General features: G+C 41.4%; 1 protein-coding gene across 4 annotated transcripts in view; it reads right to left on the bottom strand.

The window, feature by feature from the left end:
• Window positions 1–16,619, bottom strand: part of RAP1GAP2 (RAP1 GTPase activating protein 2) — a 240,374-nt gene that overhangs the window by 93,424 nt on the left and 130,331 nt on the right. For all 4 annotated transcript variants that reach the window (XR_010067545.1, XR_010067543.1, XR_010067544.1 and 1 more), the window contains one exon: window positions 7,027–7,111. Coding sequence is in view for 1 of the 4 variants with exons in the window: in XM_063297332.1 (XP_063153402.1) it covers window positions 7,027–7,111 (85 nt within the window). In the remaining 3 variants the exon portion in view is untranslated. The remainder of the gene's footprint in view (window positions 1–7,026; window positions 7,112–16,619) is intronic.

Here is a 16,619-nt window from a genome sequence, read left to right as displayed (position 1 = left end):
AGTCGTCCCCCCCCAAAAAACAAGACACTCAGAAAGGTGGACAATATTTGATTTTAAGGCTATGTCTGCAGGATGGAAGACATGAGGATGAAAAGGAGGACATGTCCTCCTTTTGCCAGACATCTGTAATCCTATTCTTAGATGTTGTGAGGATACTGTCTTATGCTGGTATTGAAGCAATATACAGATGATGATCTATTTTTGTCCCCCTATGGAGGAAAGAAGAAGTCATCGTGTGCTTCATCAGTTACAGAAAAGCCTTTGTCGATCATGTCAAGCTGTGGAAAGTGCTCAGAAAAATGGGAATCCCAGAACATTCCATTGCCCTCATGAGATATTTATACACAGGTTTGGAAGCCACAGTTCATACAGAACCTGGTGAAAAAGACTGACTCCAGGTTGGCAAAGGAGTGTGACAAGGCTGCATCCTTTCCCCTTATTTATTCAGCTTATGCACAGAATATATATTAAGGGAAACTGGATTGGAAGAAGATGTGCATGGTTTTAAAATTGGAGGAAGAAACATCAATAATCTGCACTGTGTTGATGACACTACCCTGATAGCTGAAAATGCAAAGGATCTGCAACCTCTAGTAGAGAAAGTCAAGGAGCACAGTGGAAAAAATGGGACTAAAATTAAATAAAAAGAAGACCAAACTAATGACAACAGATAGAACAACCAGCCTTAGAATTGACAGTGACGATATCGAAGTGGTAGAGGGCTTCTGCCTTTTAGGATCAACCTTCAACAATAAAGGAACAAGCAGTCAAGAAACATGCTGCAGACAAGCACTTGGTAGAGCAGCCATGAAGACCTTGGGAAAGATATTCAGATGACTTGATGTGGCCATACGTACAAAGATCAGAATCAGGCAAGCCATGGTATTCCCCATGACACCCTACGGAAGTGAAAGTTGGGCTTTGAAGAAGCAAGATAGGAACAGTATTGACCCTTTTGAACTTTGGTATTGGAGAAGACTCCTGAGAACATTGTAGAGAGTCAAGAAAACAAACCAATGGATCATTGAACAAATCAAGCCAGAGTTCTCCCTCAAGGCACAAATCACCAGGCTCAAATTATCCTATTTTGAATACATTATGCAAAGACCCAGCTCTCTGAAAAGTCTCTGATGCTGGGAAAGTTGGAAGGAACAGGACAACCAGGAGCAAGGTGGTGTTACAGTGGCAATGACCATTGGGAGACTTGAATGAACAGGTTAGATAGATTGTAATGGAGAAATTTTATCTATGTGGTCACTGGGAGTCAAAAATGACTTGATGGCACATAATCAATTGATCAGTGGAGGAGAAGCATCATCTTGTCTTTCACCTTGGCTATCAAAAGGTCTTGCTTAGGCCCGGATCTGTTCTGTCTGCATGCATTTTTGTGCATTTTTTGAGCTGAGAATGGCAGTGCAAAATCAGAGGGACTGGGCAATTGAAAAGATAATGGTGTTCTACACAGCAGATTAGTTTCCCAGCCTGTAGATGGTAGATTCAAGGAAATCTTCAAGTATCCCTAACTGAAAGCCAGCCAAACAGCATGTGCAAATTAAATTTCCACCAGCTTTCCATCTTTACGCTACTGACCTGGAGATCTTTTCACTGAATATTGTCCAATATATTGCATCAGGAAGAACCCACTCAATTTCTGTTGAAAACTGACATTACTACAGTATTCTGTAAAGTGAGGAACCTACATGATCCTCCGCATGTGACTAAGCTATATTTTCCAGCATCTCTCATAATGAGCCATGCAATTTTTTTTCAGACAGGACCATCCTCCACCAATGTTTGCATATAAGAAAAGATTTTGCTTATAAGTAACAATTCCCTTGACTCAGGGAACTCCAGAAATGGAACAGGATAGAAATGGAAATAATAAACAGAACAAATAATAAACTCCAGAAATGGAACAGGATAGAAATGGAAATAACAAACAGAACGAACATATTTTCTATACCAGATTTTCAAAATGCATAGGTAGTAGATTGTACCCAGCCCCCAGCTGTTTTTATGTTCCCCTTGCCAAAATTAATTTCCAAAATTAGCAGCAAACAACCAACTTTAACAGCATGATTTTGGTGAAAATAGGTGCAATAAGTCCATCCCCTTCCAAAAATAAGGGATGCTAACACAATACTTGCACTTTCTCTTCCGACAGTGCCTCATATCACTGCATTCATTCATTCATTCATTCAATTTATATCACCATCTATCTCACCTAAGTGACTCTGGGCAGCTTACAATGACAAAATAAAAAGAAAGCAAAATAAAAGACATTAAAACCAATGAAAAGTTAATTAAAACCATAAACTAATTTGTGGGAGAGTACAATAAACTGCTAGCAATGCAACCAATCAGCGGGCTTGATACCACCACTGGGCTCCCAGGCACAATGACAAAACCAAGTCTTAAAGAACTTCCAAAGGCCAGTGGAGCTAATCTAACCTTGGGGGGATGATGTTCCAAAGTGCGGGCACCATGGCAGAAAAGGCTTTCCTCCTGGGCCCCATCAGATGACACTCTTTTGTAGATAGCACCTGTAATATGCCTCTTCTGCCAGTCCTGATGGGACAGGTAGATGTAACCAAGGAGAGGTGGTCCCATGCCATAACCTGGCCCTCTGCCATACAGGTAGTCCTCACTTAACGACCACAATCAGGACCAGAATTTCAGTTGCTAAGCAAAGCGGTCATTAAGCAAATCTGACCCAATTTTTACAACCTTTTTTGCAGCGGTCATTAAGCAAATCACCATGGGTGTTAAGCAAATCACCATGGGTTTTAAGCAAACCACATGGTTGTTAAGTGAGTCACACGGTTCCCCATTGATTTTGCTTGCCAGAAGCCAGCCAGGAAGGTTGAAAATGGCGATCACATGACCACGGGATGCTGCGACCGTCATAAATGTGAACCTGTTGCCAAGCCCCCAAATGTGATCATGTGACTGCAGATATCTACAACGGTTGTGTGAGAACTGGTCATAAGTCAGTTTTTTCAGCACATCATAGGTCTGAACTGTCACTAAATGAATGGCTGTTAAGCAAGGACTACCTGTATAGGGCTCGATAGGTCATTACCAGCACCTTGAATTGAACCCAGAAGCAAACTGCCAACCAATGCAGCTTGCGGAGCAGAGGTGTAACATGTGCTGAACAAGGAGTGCTTGTAACTGCCCACACCATTTCATTTTGCTTCCAGATGCTCTTCAAGGACAGTCCCATGTAGAGGGCATTACAGTAATCAATCTATTCCTTCTGCACTCCTTAGCCTCCAAAGAGTACAATCCTTATGCCATGCAAGTTTTAATTTTTTTTTTTTTTTATCTAGACCTCTTCCTCTTTTCCAAAACAGAGTTCATGGCAACTTTGGAGAACCAATTCATAAGGAGGGAAAAGTGAAATTAAGGCTGGGCCAGAATCTGCATTGCAGCTTCTCAAACGTTTTCACCTTCTGTAAAAGAGGCATCTATTTTTTTTTCCCCTTGATTCTCCAAGTGCTTGAGAATTTCTTTCCAATTTCTTTGTCAAGGGATCCTAAACTGACTTTGCTGCAGGAGAGGGGTAGAAGATGCCATCCTTGGAGGCGTGGAGCATCTTTCCATTCATCTGCAGCCTCTCAGATGCACCACACTTCCCAATCTGAAAAAGCTGAATGGGAAGTGATCCATGCTTAGGGCATTCCTTGGGATCGAGGTGAATTGTAGGAAGCCAGAGAGACCACAGAGGAGAGAGAGAATCTGCCATCACCCTCCATTCATGAAAATGCCTCTGCAATTCCAAAAAAGGTGTCAAATAAACCTTCTCTTTCTCTGCACCAAAGGAGAATGGTAGGAGGAAAAAAACATTAGCACTAGGATAAATATACAGTTCTCTTCTCAAAGAAGACTGTTGATATGCCTCATGATTATTCTTCATTTTTTCTTTCCTTGAACATTTGGACTGGATAAGAAATCTCTTAAGATGAACTTCTAAACACAATGTATTCACTGACCATTACAGGCACTGGATATTGTTAACCAACTGGCTGGTTTCTTTTATGCTCGTTCCAAAGTTGATATAGCCTTTCAGTGAGGGGTAATTGAGTTAATGTCATGTTACATATTTATGGTTATTGTCTCTCGACTGTCTGGCGTACAAAGGAGGCTAACCACTATCTATTTGCTGGAAATGCGCCAGGCCAGTACAAATACATGGATTATGGATTATCCCTTGGAAGGTTTCTCTGGGTTTCATTTTAGCTTTGCAAATGGCGTTGGGCACAGAAAAACAGGCCCGTGCTCAGCCAAGCAAATAAATAAATAAGTAGGAAGCTAGTCTAAACATCTGGATCCAGACACCATGCACAGACCTTCAGCTCCCATATGGAGCCAAGAAAAAAAAACAGACAGATGGTAACCCTATTTTCAATCATCACTGGGTGACAGCGTGGGGTATTTCCAGTTGCTAGGGAACAGCAGTATCTCTTCTTCCCCAGAACCAACACGAATGTTCTGTGTAGTCTTGGGCAGACAGGACCATCTTGTGATTGTTTCCAATTCTTCGGGGGGAGCTGGAAACGTTTCAGACCTCGCTGCCTACAATTCCCCCCAAAATCAGCCTGCCAGTTCTACTAGAGGCCTGATCACCTTGCATTGGAACAGTGAGGGAAAGTGGAATTCTGAGGTAGTGATTTGGCTTCCCCTCTTTTCATATTGTAGGTGGACGGAGTTGCTTTTTCAAAGCTCTCCCATATTCAACAATATAATCAGCATAAAATATCATTCAAAACAAAACAAAAAAATTAAATTACTACATCCAAAGTATATGAGCCCAGTTGCTTCATGTTCAAATGCACTCTAGCCACTCCCTGTTGTTAGAATAATTTCTACTAAGTCCACTACCTATATAGGGCTTGATAGGTCATTACCAGCACCTTGAACTGAACCCGGAAGCAAGCTGGCAACCTGATGATGCCCGAGGCACAAGTGACCCAGCTCAAATGATCCTATTCTGGGCAAAATATGGGAAGACCTAGCTCTCATGAGAAGTCCTTAATACTGGGAAAGGTGGATGGAAATAGAAGGGGAAGATGAGCAGCAGTAAAGTGGATGGACTTGATTATAGTGGTGATGGGTGCACCATAGGAAGATCAGAAGGACCATCCTGGGGACAGATCCTCCTAGTGAAGGTCTGTTTGGTTGCCAAAAGTCAACACCAACTTGATGGCACATAATAATAATAAAAAAAACTTTTTAGATGTTCTCTCCCTCTCCGTCTCTCTCTCTCTGTAGTTGCTATTCTGATTCCATACATGCAGCTTAAAAAATGCCCTCAATAGCCTAAACAAACTTCGTGACTCTGTGATTACTATTGTGGTATATTCTACCATTTAACAGATTTTTTTTACATTTAATTCCCATCTCATGAGCATATGGATGAGGCTGATCTTACTGTAAAGAAATAGCATTTCTACCATATATCTATCTATATCTACTATATATCTATATCTACAAAGTTTAAAAGTTCATATTAAATGATTTCTTACCCAGACCAAATATACAAAGAAAGAAAAATGAAGAATAACCATGAGGCATATCGTCTTCTTCAAAAAGAGAACTGTATATTTATCCTAGTGCTTCCCCCGCCCAATTCTCCCTTGATGCAGAGAAAGAGAAGTTTTATTTGAAATTCACTGTATAATCTACTTCAATTCATCAAATATCTTGATGATTCCTGGAATTTCAAGAAGGAAGCCAAATTGAGAAAATTGGTTTTTATGGCCAGGATTCTTTGTATTACAGACAATAACTGCATACATTTATATTTTTATAATTAATTCTATTTTCAAGATCCAAATTTTAGAACAGGCTCACTTATGGAATTCATTGCCACAATACATTAAGTTTGCTAACACCTATGGTTTTTAAAAGAGATTATTTTCTGGAAACAAGCTATACATGCTATTATGAAAGCAAAGTATGGAACCTCCATATCTAGAGGCAGTATACATCTCAACTCCAGATGTAGGAGACAAACAAAAGCTATTCTTATCTTGCCCTACGTGACAACTTATCCCAAATACATGTTTGGTCACTGTTAAGAAGGGAATTTAATAGATTTGTTTGTTCGTTTGTTTATATGGTAGGATTCTATTAATTCCAAGATGCACAGCTTAAAGTGCCCCATCTGGGTTTTTGCAGAGCAGGATGATTAAACCATGAACAGACTGCTCTCCAGAGATCTACACATACTTTCATCCCTGATTACTGAGCATGCTAGCCAGTGTTGATGGAAGTTGGACCCACAATCATATTGGAGAGACATTTCCTGTCCCTAATTATTTTTTAAATAATAACTATAAAAAGGATATGGATTATTTCAATGTGTTCTGTATCAGCCAGGCTGGCCCTACCATTAGACAAAGTAGGGCAGCTATCTCAGGCAGCAAAAGCTTCATGTTCTCCACTGTTCCTCAGCTGCCCCTTATGTTAAAAGCCTAAATTGGTCTAGATCCAAAGCAAAGCCATCTGCTCCCATATCAGCCTGCCTGTTCATTAGGATCAACTGAAAATTCAGCATCATGGAGACACTGCTTCCTAGGATGAGAAATGAGGTCTTCTTGGTGGATATTCCATACTGTTGGAAAACCTTGCCTCCTGAAATTCGGGTGGCCCTCTCTTTCAACTTGCGAAGTCATTTTTTTTTTTTTTTGGTCAAGGTTGGCTTTGGTCTTACCTTGAGGACCATTTTTACTGAACCATTTGTCTCTCTTCTACACCTGCTTTTTTCATATTCCATGGCCATCATCTTCCACAGGATGTTGGGTGTTGTGAGCCATACGAGGCAAGATATCTTTGAGTTCATGGTGGGGGGGGGTTGTGACCACAAAAAGATGGGGTCATTTCCCCTTCCTTTGAAAACAGCTCCAACAGAAATCCACCCCCCCCACACACACACACACACAACCACAATTCAGAAGACAAAGCAGCCAAAAGGAGACATGCCACCACACACCAAAATCTATCCACTCAGTAGATCCTTACCTTCATACTTGCTGGAGCCGTGAATGGTGGAGATAAAGGTCTCTCTGGAGCCGTCACATCTGTGCTGTTCAGTGCCTCCTGTTTCCTATAAAACAAGACATCTAGCTTAGCTTAGTTTAGCTTAGATATTTATATATCTCCTGAGGGAAGAGGGAAGAGGAGAGAAGGGGAGAGAAGCACAAACTTTGAAAATGTTACACCAAGGAAACTTCTCTACTTTTTGAAAAGAGCTGGAGGGGGTAGGGATTTCTAATTCTTGAGATTTCACACTGAATCAAGGCTCTACCCCATTACGATTACCCATAATAGCAGAGGAGGCCTTCCGCTGGAGCTTCAATAGAGCTCATCATACCTACTATGAAGGTTGCAGGTAAACTCCATTTTCAGGTAATTTCTAGCACTGGAGTAGCTGAGAGTGAGCTATATAGAGCTGGGTCTCTATGGCGACAGGACTGCAAAAAAGATTCTCCTCTCCCTCCTGTTCCTCTCCCCCCACAACCACACACACAGTTGCACACACGCCTTGTCCCCGGTTTCTCCATCTGCTCTTATCTATTGACTCGGCAATGTTTGCTCATATCTTTCTCTCTCGACAGAAAGGACACGATGCATGCTCAAACAGATCTAATGATGGTTACACCAGGAATTGCCAAGGAGTTGCACCCAGGTTTCTCGTGGTCCGACAGGCTGAAATCATGAAGAAAAAATAAATCACACGCAAAGGAGAAGTTGCCAAACAGGTGTGACAGGGAGTTATTCACGCTCAGAGAGACCAGGGCAGGAGAACAGAATGGGACAAAAGGCATTTTCCCCTCCATATGTGTTCATCTGGACTCAATTACAGTGGCGATAGGTGCACCACTGGAAGGTCTGTAGGATCAGGTTGGGAACAGAGCTTCCTGGAGATAACCCATCTATGTGGTTGCTAAGAGGCAACACCAACCGGATGGCACATAATCGATCAATCAATTAACCAATCAATGGTGTGCTCCATTTTTATACAGTCTTGGCATTCCCCAAAGGGTGTGAACTCCCCAAATCAGCAGCCCATATTTTAGTTTCACTGAATGAGAAACATACAGAAGCTCAAGGTGCTTCTGTACGAATTCCCTTTCAAAGCCGAACTCAGTTGTTGAATGGGATGACAAGACAATCAAGGATGGTGTGATAAGAACACAAGGAATTTAGGAGTCCTAATGGAGCAAGCCAACAACCCACCAAGCCTAGCCTTTCTTGGTTGCACAGTGGCCAACCAGATGCATTTAAGGAGCACAAAAATATGTCCCAAAAGGTGAGACTTTCCAACAGCTGCAATTCCACAGGTGGCAATCAGCAATCAAGATTAGCCATCAGTGATAGCCTCAATCTTCCCCTGAATTTGTCCCATCCCCTTTTGGTAAGGGGTGGTCCTCACCATATCTAATGGCATCAATTCAACAGCTAACTGTGTAAGGAACTGTTCCCATCAATCAGCATCCCTCCCCTCCTGCATACAGTTTTAATAATGAATATCCAAAACTTCTTCATTTGCAGCAATGGGTGGTTGATTTGTCCGTAACTGAATCACCTGTCATGCCATTTTGTTAAAGGGGCAAGGAAAGAAGACTTTCAAGCACTGTGGTTAAAGTTTTTGGACTTAGTCGGTTTAAAACACAATTGCAATGCCCTTCCCCACTTTTTCCCTTTGTTAATTGCGGCACCTATCTATTTGGAGGCTGGGTTGATCCTTTTAATGCTGCTGCTTGCATCTGCATTTTTCTCAAGTTCATCATAATTTATCTGAGCAGAATCTTTAAACAATTGCCAAAGAGGGAGGAAGACTTTATTCCTATTTCAGGTTGGCAAAAGTTAAAAAATAAAAAATAAAAACCACAGATGGTGAAGATTATGATGGATCATGACCATCATCATCGCCTCTTCATCAAAGGATCGTGCATGCTCAGCAGTTACAGAATTTTGAGGATCAGTTGGGAAAGGAAGGGAATAGAAAAATAACTGGTAGGAAAAGATTAAAATAAACTAGAAACATCTGTTCGTTTTTGGTAATTTGGAGAAGGCAAGGAAATGTAGCACCACTCCTGCTAGCAAACCAGGATGCATTTCAACAGTTTGATATGGGTCACTCTACGGTTGACTTGATCTAGAATGTTAATTTATTATAGTTTTAATCCTCCCCATAACTTGTTTTCTGACCCCATTTTGGTTACTAAACACTATACGCAATCCAGAGAGTCCATGTGGTGTAGTGATTAAGGTATTGGATGGAGTGGGGAGGCCCAGGTTCTAGTTTTCCTTCAACCACAGAAGTTCATTGGGTGTCAAGGAATTTAGAGCTGACCTTGTGAAAACTATGAAAGAGCCATTAAAGGGGGAAGGAAGGAACAGGCCCTTAAGGAAGGACTTGGAGAAGAGGTTACAACTGTCCAGAAATTGAAGAAAGTGTGAGAAAGAAACTCAAAACAACCCAGCCTTAATTCTGTTTAGTATAACATAGGATAAAGAGAAACTTAGTCAGGCTTTCAGATGATTAAATGAGCAATTTCCAAAAGTGATTAGCAAACTCAGTGTCCTTTAAAAAGCTCCACCGCAGTGGTGAGCTTGACAGCTGATCTCATCTCCCAACACTCAAACCCACAGGAGACTGCTGTCCTGTGGTCTCCTTGTGAGGAGCAGCCATCCAGAGCACACGTGGGCACTCTCCCATCCTCTCCTTGTCTGGAGAGTTTCCAAAGAACCGGTCTACTCAACACCCTGCAGGTATGTGTCTTCTGCAAAATTGCCTACTTACAGTATCCACCTCTGTCTCTCTTTTTCTTTCTTTCTCTTTCAAAGCAACTATTACATATCTATTCCATTCTCTCAACTGATCCAATATCACTTCCTTCAAATCAGACAAGGAGTCTGGCAGCTCCTTTTTCAACTACAGGTAGTCCTCATCTAATGACCACTCATTCAGTGACCATTCAAAGTTGTGACAGCACTGAACAAGGGGATTTACGACTGGTTCTCGAAGTTCCAGCCATCACAACACCCTCGCAGTCATGTGATCACAATCCAAGTACTTGGCAAATGGCTCACACTTACAACAGTTGCCATATCCTACAGTCATGTGATCGCCATTTGCAACCTTCCCTGCTGGCTTCCCACAAGCAAGTCATTCCCATAAGTCCCTCCTGCTGCTTTTTCTCCTGAGAAGTCCATCAGGGAGTATGAGATCCCACACCCCTTCCCACGCCCACCCGCACTCCATAGCACTCACCCACCCACCAGTCTGCTTGCGGGTCTCCCAGGACTTGCAACTTCCTGCCGGCTTCCCCACTGACTTTGCTTGTCGGAAGCTGGCAGGAAGTCACAAGTCTCGGTCACATGAGGTCCTCTCTTAATGACCTGTGATCCTTGCTTAATAACCAGCGATCCTCACTTAACAACGGCAACAGGGACTGATGGGATTGCCGTCGCTAAGCAATGTGGTCATGTGACATCGTGCTTTACAACCTCATCGCTTAGCAATGGAAATTTTGGTCCCCATTACCACTGTTAAGCAAGGACTACCTGTAACAACTTTTATTAAAAAGCATAAAATTTCATGAGCTGCAAGTCACTTCATCAGATGCTTAGAGTGGCTAGACTGATATAGGATTTGTCTTCAAGTCATAGATATCTCATGCAAAAATAGAGACAGGTGCAAAGTACCAAAGGACTTTCTCCTAAATCTTATTTCTTGCTTGTGACATAGCAGCCTGAAAGATCCTGCAGAATGAACCAGAAAACTATGCATTACTGAGTGCTCAGTCAAGCATCACTCCCAATATCATTTTGAAGAAATATCCAGATGTAGGATATCGGTTTTCCCTTACAAAATGCTCCAGGAAATTCTTGGTAAAATGGTAAAACAGCCCCTTTCAAAATGGAGAAAAGTACCAGTTAAAGTAAGTGAACCGGTTTAAGAACTGACCAGGTTATAGATCTGCCAAAAAGAGAACAGAGTCTGCTGTCATTAGATCACATGGAAGGAAATGGGAGGACTGGAAAATTTCCAGCAGGAAGTTCCACAGGCTGTGGGCCACATCAAATATGCCATTTTATATGTCCCAACCCATCTCACATCAGACAGTGGCATTACATACAAGAGATCTAGCTGGTTGACCTATCTGAACAGGTAGGATCAAGCTCAGAACACATGGCAAATATCCTGCTTATTTAAAAGCACGTCCCTGTAAATTTAGTGCAGCCGTGAAAATGTGCCTAAAACAAGGTCTTGAATTGACCTGAATTATGGAAAACTTGCTGTTGGAGATGAGGCCGGCACCCTCTTTGATCCACTTTAGGAGACCGCTCAAGACATAACTTTTTGTGTTTTACTCCAATCTTTTAGGGTTTTGCTGTGCAGCTTTTCACAGTTTTGATCAATATTTTTCTGTTGTTAAAATGAGAGCCTCCCAGAGCCACTGTGATTGGGTGGCATGTAGCACTGCCAGGATAAATAATAAAATGAATAAAGGGTACTTGCTTTATCAGTTGCATACATAGTAAAGCATTCTTGTTTGTACAATTCACAGATAGTACATATGTATCATCTGATATATAATGATAGTAGAATTTGAACAATGCGATTAAAATACGTTGGTAAATAATCTAAAAACCTAACCCCCTATCCTATAATAGTGGAAAGAATGGCAACTGAAGACAGACCTCTGGAACCATTGACTGAGAGGGCTGGATTGTCTTCACCCATATAGGAAGTGTTGGTCATGAAAAATCAACCAGACTTCACACCTAACAACTTCTGAGAAGCCACAGCAAGAGATGGGCAGAGCAGTGAAACTGCAGCTGATACTTTTCATTTTGTTCTAAATTTGCTGTGAAGCTTTTTACTAAAGAAAAAAACCCAGAAAATGTACCTCGGCTACCATGCTGCTTTTAAATGTCTCTTTCTGCAATATTTTTATGTTCCACATGTAATTGCCTGCCATATGTGTTTTTTTGTACGTTGTCATAATATATATTTTTCTACACAACTTTCTGCATGCACTTTTTTCTATGCAAGTATTCTTATGGTCATGTTATCTAAATGTGAAGGGAGGGAGGGAAGGAGGGAGACAGAGAGAAAAAAGGAAGCAAGGAAGGAAGGAAGGAAGGAAGGAAGGAAGGAAGGAAGGAAGGAAGGGGGGGGAAAGGGAGAAGGGGGGAAGAAGAAGAAAAGAATAATCTGCAACTTTCTCAGATATATCTCTCAACTCTATGCTGGTTTCAATTATTTTTCTAACCAAGAATAATGGACGTTCAGTATTGCCATCTGTGCACATATCATACTGTAGTTTGGCAGACTCTGGTACTTCAAGGTATGGAGGGAAGAGGAGGAACAACAAGGGGAAAAATTTTTTTAATCCCAACAGGTTTTGAATAATTTGATTAGGGAATGGAAGATGCTATTATGATAAAAAAAGAACCGTGTGTATTTCCAAGAAGGAAGAGGGGACATGGCTAAGAAGAAAAAGGCTTTCATCTGTACTGTTCCAGAACATCAAAAATACAGGATAATATTCATCACACCATGTGAAAATCATTATGATGATTGCACAGAATCATCAATTTGGAAGAGACCATCGAGGCCACCCAGTCCAACCCCTGCTCAGTGCAGGAATCCAAACTAAAACATCCCAGATAGATGGCTGTCCAGTCTTTGCTTGAACACATATAATTAAGAGGAGCCTAACAACTTTCTGATCATTTGTTCCACCGTACAACTGCTCTTAAAGTTGGAAAGCTGCCATTTTTTTTCTATCACTCCATTGGAATCTGCCGTCTTGTAACCAGATAGATTAGACAGGAAACACAACCAGATAAGCTAATTCTACTTTATTATAAAGCTACGTTAACCAAATCTTACAAGTCTCCTTTACAGCCCGAGAAATTAGGCAGGCTCCCTTCTGAGCCTCTTGCCCCACCCACTATCCAGCTCTGGGCTATGCTGACTCTTATCTGGAGGTTCTGTAGGCAGAGTATCTTTGCCCTGTCTCCCAAGGTCTTTCCCACATACCATTACACTTAGATCCATCATTCTGTGTCCTGCAGAATGAGAACATGTCTGTGTGATATACTTTCAGGTATTTGAAGAGTACTATCCTATCCCCTCTCTAGGCTAACCGTGTGCAGCTCATTCAATCTCTCTGCATAAGGGTCCTTGATCATCCTTGCTGCTCTTCTCTAAACCTGTTTCAATTTGTCTGAATCCTTCTTAAAGTGAGTTGTGAAGAACAGGATGCAATGATCCTCATCTAATGATTACCTTTAAGTGGAAGTAAGTATGATTCCTTTTAAGTGGAAACAGCAAAAGATCCTCGTGAGCCCTTCTTTTTAGCATTGCTTCTTCTAGAGGGCTCAAGGCCACATATTTTCCTTAAGCTTTGGTTACTCTGAGTTCTTCTAAAAATTACCATCAAACTTTAAATTTGAACATACAAAAGAGGACAAAATTGTACAGAAGAGGCAATCATGTCAATTGTATTAAAAAAAAAATGTAAATGAATCAAATTAGGCTTTATCTCAGCTCTACGTACTTCCTTATCCTGGAGTATGATTCCTGGAATCCCCCTCCCAGCCAGTAAGACCTTGGCCTAAAAAAACTGTCTACCCCTTTTCTAAAAAAATGGAACTTTAAAACATCTCCCCAAAAAGAAAGGTAAAAGTGGAGCCTCCGAGTCAAGCATTACTGGTAGTCCTTGTTTAGCTACTGTCTTGTTTAGCAACCATTCACAGTTACAGCAGTGATGAAAAAGAAAACGACCAGTCCTCACATTTAAGACCTTTGCAGGTCTGTAAAGCAAAGGAAAGCTGAAGTAAAATCATAAGCCCAGTCAGTTTCACTTAGCAACTGCTTTGCTTAATGACCGAGTTGCCAGTCCCAATTGTGGTCACTAAACGAGGACTACCTGTATTCCTAATAATTTAATGCTCCATGTGTATGTACTCTGTCTCTCTTTTCTTCCACAAACACAGACGCAGAGACACATGTAGCAAAAATGGAGAAGTGGTTTGTCATTCCCTGCTTCCAAGATGTTTAAAATTCCTAGTCTGATCTACAGTCCTAGGACTTCCTGGTCATCTCATATCCAAGTATAATCATGTCCCCCGGTACCTTTTTCAAGATCAGCCAAGGTTAGCTAAGTTCTGCCTAGTTTGGTCCCCAGAGTAGAACCATCAACTACAGAGCCTGGGCAAGGGGCAGATTTTAGGTTTTCTGCTCAACAACCTGTTTCCTGGCCCATCTTAGACATCCTCCATATTGTTCACCCTATTTGTAAAATTATTGCTGCCTTTTCCATGTTCCTCTAGGCTACCCAGTCTCCATTAATTCATACAACTGACTCCTTAACGAACGCACTGCTAACAAGAGATTTGTGAGTAAAAATGCCAAATAAATTGACCCAGGGAGCTGCAAATAAGAATAATTGGTAGATGACATGAGCACCCACCAGCTTGGGAGGCTCAGATAATTGTGCCAGGAAATACAACTGTGATGAGAATGTAGATGAGATGGTTTCACCAAGGAACACTTTTAAACCTTTAATATTCTATCCAGCCAGTTCCAGCTCCTGTTTTCTCATTGTCTTAATTGCCTTAATTTTTTTTTTCAAAAAAGCATTTCTGTCCCCCAAGAAGTCTCAGAATAAATAACAAAATCTGTTAAGGAAGTGCCACCAACCAATTCACAGACTTTGTTTTGTTCTTCCCTAAACCTGTGTCTGACTTTCTCCAAAACAAGAACAGTACATTCAAAATACAAGGGAGAAACCAGATATTCAGATTGGACGGTGACCTTCATTGGGATCGACACTTTCAGCAAATCCCATAAAGTGGTCTGAATGTTAAACTGAAAGCAGGTTCATCTCTACCCTCAGCTGTAAAAACTCACTAGATACTGTATATGTCACTTCACAAGCTGACACAGATTCAGGTGATGGTTTAGAAAAGCCTTTCTCAACTTTTTGACCCTGGAGGAACCCTTGAAATATTTTCCAGGCCTCGGGGAACCCCTGCCCATTCAGGCTCAAATATAGGCCAGAAGTTGCAAAATTATTATATGCATTTTATGTGTAGGCCTGGGTATATGTATTAACAGTGTTCTTAAACTAAAAATAAAGAATGAAACTTACCTCTTTAATGTGAAGTTGCCGGGATTTGAAATATTTTTTTTTAATAAATCATGATCTCCCAGGAACCCCTAGTGACCTCTCACAGAACCCTAGGGTGCCATGGAACCCTGGTTGAGAAACCCTGGTATAGATGCTTGTAAGCTCACCCTCTGCCCTCACCAGTTCTTAGAAGGCATTAGAAAGACATTACAAAAGACTTCACCTTAACATCTTCCCAGGCAAATTGGTTCTAAATGGGAAATAGTAGCTGCTGAGATGTTCGCAACACTCTCTCTCCCACTTCAATAAATCTCACTAAAGAAGACTCTGTGGTTTGTGCCTGGGAAATGGATTTGCATTTGGTTTAAGGCAACCATCCCAAAGTCTGACAGATGGCTGAATTTGCATGTTGCTCTAAGGTGTGTTATTAATCTATCTGGCCTTGTTTTGGCAGGCTGTGTGAATTAAGTTATGGCAGATTGTAAAGTAAAGTTTAGATCCTAGCATGTAATGCATTCCCTGCTTTTAACACAGACCCAGAGAAATACATGATCATATTTCGGAGCATGCGGTGGCACTCATGTCTTTCAGCAAAGCCAAGAGGCAAGCAATTATTTTTCAGAATAAGGGGGAACATAAAATTGAGCCCCTAGACCAGTGTTTCTCAACCTTGGCAACTTGAAGATGTGTGGACTTCAACTCCCAGAATTCCCCAGCCAGCCATGCTAACTCATTACCACAGAATTCCTCAGCAGCCATGTTGGCTGGGGAATTCTGGGAGTTGTAGTCCACACACCTTCAAGTTGCCAAGGTTGAGAAACACTGTCCTAGATACATACATACACATGTTCACAATGGGAAAGTGAAAATCCAGTAGCAGTACATGTGAACAGGAAATGAACAGGATCAGAGTGGTAAATTTCTAATGACCCAAAGACCACACACACAGTCTGGAGAAGAGGAAGCCATAGCAGGCAGGGCAATGGAGGAAATCAGCAAGGTGGCTACGCAAAGTGAGGAGAAATACATTATACACGTGAGCAGGACTGGGACTTCTTTTTCCCCTGGGTTTAGGGGGGAATTCGAAAGCTTTTCCTCTGTGTTCCTTTTCTTCCTGGCTGATCACAGAAAGCTTAAGTAGGGTCACACATAGTTCATATTTGCATGCAGGGCTGTCCCCTTAAACCAGAGAGGATTTGATGGGGTTTGGGGAAAAAGGCTTAAGGGTATTCAGCTAACTTCCAAATATACATTTGCATGCATTCATGCATGCATGCATGCATGCATAAATAAATAAATGAATTACAGCAAGCACAAGTTTCGTTTGATGGCCCAATTTCTATCACAAGAATTATGTCTCTTGATCAGGGCAGAATTCTGAGAATTGTTTTAACTAACAAGTCCATGGCTTGAAAAGGTTTGAAAATCCCTGTTCTAGACACGCACGTTCAAGAAAAA

The sequence above is a fragment of the Candoia aspera genome, chromosome 1 (genome assembly GCF_035149785.1).
Source record: "Candoia aspera isolate rCanAsp1 chromosome 1, rCanAsp1.hap2, whole genome shotgun sequence".
Lineage (NCBI taxonomy): Eukaryota > Metazoa > Chordata > Lepidosauria > Squamata > Boidae > Candoia > Candoia aspera.
The sequence above is the reverse complement of the archived record's forward strand: the minus strand, read 5'-3'. Positions and strand labels throughout refer to the sequence as shown.